Source organism: Sciurus vulgaris (assembly GCF_902686455.1).
Source record: "Sciurus vulgaris genome assembly, chromosome: 15".
Lineage (NCBI taxonomy): Eukaryota > Metazoa > Chordata > Mammalia > Rodentia > Sciuridae > Sciurus > Sciurus vulgaris.
In genome coordinates, this window is record NC_136476.1 from 89,083,254 (window position 1) to 89,090,396 (window position 7,143).

Here is a 7,143-nt window from a genome sequence, read left to right on the forward strand (position 1 = left end):
TTCCTGCTCTTCCCACCACTGTGCCCCTGACTTCCCCGGCCTTCTCTGGGAGCTGGTCAGCAGCAGGCCACACTGCGTCCACGGGGACCCAAGCTCCCCTCTTTGCCCACCTGCATTCCCCCTCGGCAGCCTCTGCTCCTCCCTGGTCCTCAGGGACTGGTACTCTGTCCAAGGCTCACAGGTAGTCTCTGGCCCAGGTGGGTGGTCCCGTGTACCAGAGACCCCAGTGAACTTCCACATCCCAAAGACTCGGCCTGGGCAGCACGGCTGGCTGCTAAAGGTGGGGAGCAGTGGGGAGCTGTGGCCTCCCCGCCCACTGGTCACTGTGGCCTCCCCACAGCTGGTAGGAGAGTGGCACATCCTATGCTGGATGGGGAGCCCCATGATTCCTGAGCTTGCAATGACTAGCCACCCGCCACCACAAATGACTCATCCTGTGCTGCACTTCTGGATGGACCTCTCCAAAGACAGCGTGGTGATCAAGGCCAAGCTCAGGTAGGTGCCTGGTGGGGAGAGGGGCGGGGTGCCTCGGCTCTCCCTGCCACTGGCTAGGCAGAGGGAGGGAAGTCCGCTGTCCACCTTCACCAGGCTGCAGCCACGGGGAGCTGGCCTTTGCCGCTTCTAGCAGCCTGCAGACAGCGCTTCCCTTCCCTCCGAGCCTGCAGAGACAAGGCTGGCCAGCCTCCCCACCTCCTGGCCCTCCCCACAGGCCCTCCTGGGGAGTGACATATTCAGCGGCCTCAGTTTGCTGCACCTCAGTTTGCTAGGAAGTCCGTGGAGACTCTAGGACCTTTGGGGTTACAAAGCATGGTCACTGGGGGCCGAAAGGTCGGCCAAACCTGGCCCCTGCCAGCTCCACCCTGCTATCCAGTCAGGGCAGATCTGTGCCCTAGGGAAACCTCAGGAGGCTGCTGAGAGTGCCGCACAGGGCAGCCCCAGGGCTCCCTGAGGTGCTGAGAGCAGGGCTGAGGAATGGTAGGAAGAGGTGGACAGGGCCAGGCGGGAGGTGCCAGTGTGGGAGGGCCACAGGCCGCCCCAGGTGTGGCCCAGACTGTGGGTAGTGAGACACCCGTGTACATCCTGTGCTGCTGTCACCCAGGCCAGGGCCGTGGGTGCTGTGGATGGGGTCAGCAAAGGACAGGGGCAGGTGGACCCCCGTGCCCTCTTTTTTCATCGAGACCTCAGCTAAGAGACAGAAGAGGCCCGGAGCTCACCCCTCAGGTTTTCTGCTCCAGGCAGCCCTCGGGCGACTGTGAGGAGATGCAGATACCACTGTGGAAAACGGACGACCCCACCACGTTCATGGCCGGTGAGTGGCACTCAGCTGCAGACCCTCCTGGGCGCCCGTCCTGCCTGTGGGCTGCGTTCATGCTTCGGGGAAACGGCCAGCCTTGTCCTCGGCTGATGAGACCGGGGTCAGCATTCCCCTGGCTGGAGACTCTTCCCTGGCGTTTGCGGGTGTGCATACACGGCACATTCTCCTCCCTGGGCCCTGGTGGGGAGTCCAGGGCCCTACAGAGTCAAGGCAGCTGCCTTCTAAACTCATCGCAGGCAGGCAAGAGACCTGCAGTGGCCCCACGCAGCGTGGTAGTAGAGGCTGGCCCTCCTGCCTCCCAGCGCTGCAGAGACAACCCTGCTCCTGCCATCTCCACCTCTCAGGCTCGTAATAAGATCGCCCACCGCTACCCACCAAGACAGCACCCTTCTCCCCACAGGGAAGCAGCAGGAGGTCCACATTTGGGCCACGGAGATGAAAAGCTACTACATCATGCACACCAAGAAAAAGATGAAGGACAAGACCAGGCACATGATGATGCTGATAGGTACCGGGCCTCGCTGAATGGGAGACAGGACACCCACCCACGCTGGCCCATCCAGGTCACACCGGGTCTTGGGGGCACTGAGGAGGCAGCCCCCGCTGCCCCGGCTCTCACTGGTCCACAGCTGGTGGGCAGTAGGGTGCACATCTCTGCTGGGCCACAGGGTGCACACTGGCCCCAGGATGCTGGCACGAGGAGTGGACTCCCTGCAGAGAGGCCACTGAGGAGCTGCCAGGGGCTCCGGAGAAGCCAACAGCCACGAGGGGGCCGTCACGCTCCAGGAGTCAGGCTTTAGAGGGTCAGGCTGGAAGACGAGGTCCTGCTCAGGAGGGGCTGGCTGATTCTTGGGGGAGGGTCGCCAAGAGCAGGGTCCTCCTCCTCCTACCTCAGGCTCCCAGGTATGGAGTCCAGGGCTGCCCCTCATGGCCAGCCATGCCACAGGGTGTGCCTGTGTGGGGGATTCTGTCTTGTCCTCTGCCCTCCAGGTGGGGCGGTGGGACTCCTTTCCTGTACAGCCTTCACACCCAGAAGCACTATGGGGCCTCAGCCTCCAAAAGACTCACCCTCTCAGGTCTGGAGTTGGCCAAGAGGGTCTTCCGAAGCCCCTTCTAGCAGCGCACTGCTCCCCAGACTTGGGCCTGGGTCAGCAGACTCGAGTGCTCTGAGTGGCCAGAGGCCTCTAGGGAAGAGGTCCGCCCAGCCTGGGGGACCCGGTTCTGGTTCCTGGCCACACCCCATTGTGCCCACAGGCCACACCATGGAAGAGAGCCCAGAGGCGGTGAAGATGTTCCAGGAGCTCATGGAGACCAAGGGACTGGACAAGGCAGAGGTCATGACCCCGCCTCACCCTGGTAACGACGGGCGTCCCCTGCTGCCCAATTCCTAGCACGGGGCAGGCACAGGGGCTCTTCTCACAGGAGGGGACTTTGGGGTTGGGTGGAAATGAACTGTGTCCCCACTTTCCCTCAGCTGCTCCAGATTTCTGCATGTCCCACCATCCGTGAGGTGAGTGGCCCCTGAGGCTTCTGCACTGAGCACGTCCTTGCTGGGCTCCAGGCCAACAGGCCACCTGGCATCTGGGCACATAAAGCTGCGGGTCTGTGACCTTCAGGGTCTCGATTCCATTTCTATTGTGAGTTAAGGGCGGTCACTGTGGGGGCGGGAAGAGGATGGTGAGAGAGGAAGAAAGCCCCGCCTGCGCCCCCGGCCAGGCCTCTGTCCAGCAGGCAGCCTTGGGGGTGGGTGCGCTCAGGAGAGGGGCCCTGGGGGACAGCGCGTGCTCGCTGTCTCCTTCCCCGTCGCGGGGAGGGTGGCTCCGGCTCTCGCAGGTGGACAGCCCCCACTCCTCAGTTTATGTGCTGAGCCCCTCACACTGAGAAGACAGCGAGTGAGCAGAACTGCCTCCTGTCCCCTCAGACGCCTGCGCCAGGGCTCTGGGCCGCGTGCGGGCTCCAGTGCGTGCTGGCCTCATGGTCCCCTGGGGACTGAAAGGTTCCCGTAGGGTCCGCCTGGCCAAGGGCACGTCCACCAATGTCACCTTGGCTTTTGTGCAAATCCTGGATTCCGACGTGGCTGCTGCCTCCTCCGCGGATGTGCTCCAAGGGAGAAGCAGGCAGGGAGGTCACAGTGCAGTGAGGAAGGGGCCCCAGGGCACAGGGTGTGTGGGGTGAGGGCAAGGGGCTGCAGAAGGCAGCGCGGGACCAGGCCAGGAGGAACCAGCCCTGCCATGCTGGACGCCACCCAGGAGGCCCATTCTGGACTCTGGACCTCCAGAACTCGGGAGGATAAATGTGGCTTTAGCCACTGAGACAGAAGCCTGCTGGCTGTGCTGACGGACTTAGTGGCTTAAACAGCACATCTACCCTGAGTCCTGAGGCCAGACTGCCGGCAGGCACCTCCTCTGGAAGGAGGGGAGCTGCTTGCCTGCCTGGTCCAGTCTCGAGGCCATCTCATCAGAGGCCCTGACGGCCCCTGCAGCTCCCGCCTCCACCGCCTCCCTCGGTCTCTGGGCTCTTCCACACTCAGCCCTCCCTGAGCATGGAGCACGTGCAGCCCACAGAGTTGGGGTGGGGACCATGGTGGCTGGTGCTGGGTCCTGAGCAGCCACCCGGGGCCAGGGCCACCTCTCAGGTCCTCTGGCTGCTGTCCCAGGTTCCCAGGGCCTGGAAGGAGCTGTCATGCGCTCTGTGGAGGCCTGCACTGGACCCTGGGTCCTCAGCGCTACCCCTCACACCTCCCCAGGATGTTGCCAAAGCCGGTGTGTCTGGGACCTTAGCCATCATCTGCCAGATCCCAGTCGGCCACCTGCGGTGTCTGCAGTCTGCCTGACAAAGCCGATGCTGGCTCCTGCTCCCTGAACTAGTCCCTGACTCCAAATAAACGTGGCAGCATCCTCGCGGCCTTGGTCTCCGTATGTTGCCGGGGGCTGGGGATGAACCTCACGTAGGGAGAGGGATGGGCCTGGCTCCCACCTCATTTCCTGACGCCCAGTGCTTCCCCAGAGAGGGGGTCCGGAAGGCACCTGTGTGGGTCTGGGGTGGCGCAGCGGGCCACCACTCCTCCACCCACCTCGGGATGTGCTGAGGGAGCAGGAGGGGATGTGTCCCCTCGAACTTGCCTGGGTAGCTTGGGAAAGGGAGAGTGTGGGGGCAGGACCCCGGGATGGCTGGGTGCCATCATTCAGAGCACAGGCTGATGACGCCCAGGGACTGTGTGGCGTCAGGGCCACGTGCTGGCTGTTGTCTGAAGCAGCAAGAGAGCCCCCTAAGCAAAGCCCCCTGGGGTGCCCCTGCCCCTCCACAGCACCCCTGAAGGGGAGCCAGAAAGCAGGGAGGCCCCTCCCTGCACAGCTGAGGACACCCGACTGCGCTCAGCAGGGTGCACCCTTGGGGACGCGGCGCCCGGGGTTGGGGCAGACGGTGAGGAGTGGGACGACGTCCACCCGACCCTAGGGCTGACGTGGGGTCCTCCTACCCTTGGCCTGATGTACAGGGCTGACCCCTCCTGGCACAGCTGTCCTCAGTGCTGGCCTCTGATGTGTCCAAGAGAGACCCAGGAAGTGCTGCTGACGCCGGCCACCAGCCTGGCCCAAGCCCCAGATTCCTCCCACCATGGCCCAACCAGGAACCGTCCAGCCCCAGGGGACACAGCAGGCTCCTGTTTGGACTTAGAGGGAAGTTAGTGATACTATCCAAGAAGATGGCCAATGTGGGCGGGGGGATAATGTCCTTGTGCCTGAGGACAATCAGGGGATTCCAGGCAACCCAAGGCCAGGCAGAGACTGGACTCTGTCCTCTTACAAAAGGGACGAACCCACAGCCTGGGCCTTCCTCACCCAGCTCGGACAAGGCCACAGCTGCAGCCACAGGGGGACTCCTGCTCACCCTGGCCTGGCCCTTGTCAGTGGCACCAAGGCCATGGAGGTCCTGATGTCCTGAAGTTTTGGGGACATGGCAGGGTGCTTGACCCTGTGTGGCTGGCATGGGTGGAGTTGCAGGGTGACCTCCGACATCCACAGTAGGCATAGGGTGAAGTCATAGTGTTGGGGACCCCTCCATCCCCCAAATGATGAAGGAACTGGTTCCCTCCAACCACCCAATCCCAAATGCAGAGTTTCTGCCTCACGGTTAGGGAAGGAGGGGCCTGGAAGGCTGGGGGTCCCCGTTAGAGGGCAGCCGCTCCAAAGATGCCTGGGTGTTGGCTCAGGGCAGGTCCCCATCTCACCTCAAATCCAAACACATGGCACCTCTGTGCCATCGAGACCCCTGGGCCATGCAGGCTGAACCCGGCTCCCACAGGGGCACGCAGAGCTCTCCTCTGGATGGGGACAGAGCAGCTCCGTGGGCAGGGACATCGCACCCCATGGCCACAGCAGCCAGCAGCCCTTCCGCTGAGGATGTCCAAGCATGTACATCAAGATGCAGAGGTGCAGCCCAAGGGCTGCCTGGAGACTGTCCTGAACAAACAGTGGCTTACCAGCAGGGCTCGTGACCCTGAGCCGCTCGGCCTTGGGCCTGGTTCCGGGCCAGGGCAGAGTGTGCAGGGCTGGGAGCAGACCCAGGTGCTTCCTAACGGGACGTCTCACCGCGGGGTGGGGGATGGGGTGAGGAGATTCCCTGTCCCCTCAGAGCTCCAGGCCGACACGCTGACCAGGGCAGCCCCAGGTCAGTCAGCTGAGTAATCCTATGGGGGCCGGCTGGTCTGCTGCAGGCTGGTGTCTCCTGGGACTGGGTGGCTCCATTGATCACCCTCCTGCTCCCAAGGGCAGCGGGCAGCTGGTGAAGGAATTGCTTAGGGAGGTATGACCAGATGAGAGTCCTCAGACACAGCCCACGCCAGGATCAGCTTCCCACACTGGGCGGAGCCCCCGCAGCCAGCCCGCCCACCTGCCAGCCTCCTCACAGGCTCTGCCAGCCCTGGGTGCCCCTGCCTCAGCAGCATGAGGGGGCTTACATTCAGGCCAACCCCAAGACTGTACTTCCCGGGCCCAGGGCCAGGCTGGGCACCTCCTGGGGCCGACCTCTGTCCCTGCTCCAGGGGTGGGAAGGACCCCTTCCATCCGGCTCCAGGTCCAGTAGGCCTCTGTAGAGAGGAGCACCCTCGCTCAGAAGACGGAGGATCAAGCTCTGTTCACGGTGGACTCCGATGTCTCCGTCTCCACCAGCCTCTCTCTGTGGCCCCGGGAGCTAAGCAGCTTTCTCTCCTGAGTCTGGGCCCCATCCAGGGTGGCACCTGCCTGCCTGCCCTGAGCTTCAGTGGTCTGAAGGCTGACCAGGCTGAGTTACAACAGCCCCTTCTGCTTGCTGGCCTGTGGGCGCCCCGATTAACTCCAACCCACCAGACCCCAGAGGGGTGATGAGGCCTAGGATGCCCCCTGGGCACAGGCAGAGAGCGGCTCGGCCTCTTGCTGTGTCTACTGGCTGTGCTTCATCTGTCACACCTGTGGGTGCCCCAGGGCTGGGTCCAGGTGGAGATGAAAGTTCTCCCAGTGGACAGGGACAACCTCATGGTCAGGGACCAGTGCCTCTGAACACTGTCCTAGATCCTTAAAAATATCCAAGTAAACCAGACCTGCAGGAAGATAAACCACATGCTTCTGGAATGTTCTGGCCCTCACAGGACTTGCCCCTGGCCCCTCCCCCCACCCTGGCCTTACCTGGGACCCTGGGCCCGGCTCTGGGGTGATGCAGGGTTCAGTCTGATCTGCAGGGCTGGTGGTGCTGCTATGCATGAGCTGGGCAGTGGTGGGCAGCGCCCAACCCCAAGCCTGAGGCTCCTGAGAACGTGGCCGAGGCTCCCGGGGCTGGTGCAGTCCCTGCTCCAT

General features: G+C 63.3%; 1 protein-coding gene across 1 annotated transcript; it reads left to right on the forward strand.

The window, feature by feature from the left end:
* The first annotated feature begins 313 nt into the window (after window positions 1–313).
* On the forward strand, window positions 314–6,140 carry LOC306645030 (uncharacterized protein). The gene is made up of 5 exons (XM_079112289.1): window positions 314–1,309; window positions 1,716–1,823; window positions 2,570–2,671; window positions 2,790–2,825; window positions 4,062–6,140. Exons 1-4 carry the CDS (start codon window positions 973–975, stop codon window positions 2,822–2,824), a joined length of 582 nt encoding a protein of 193 aa, XP_078968415.1. The 5' UTR covers window positions 314–972; the 3' UTR covers window position 2,825; window positions 4,062–6,140.
* The last annotated feature ends 1,003 nt before the right edge of the window (window positions 6,141–7,143 follow it).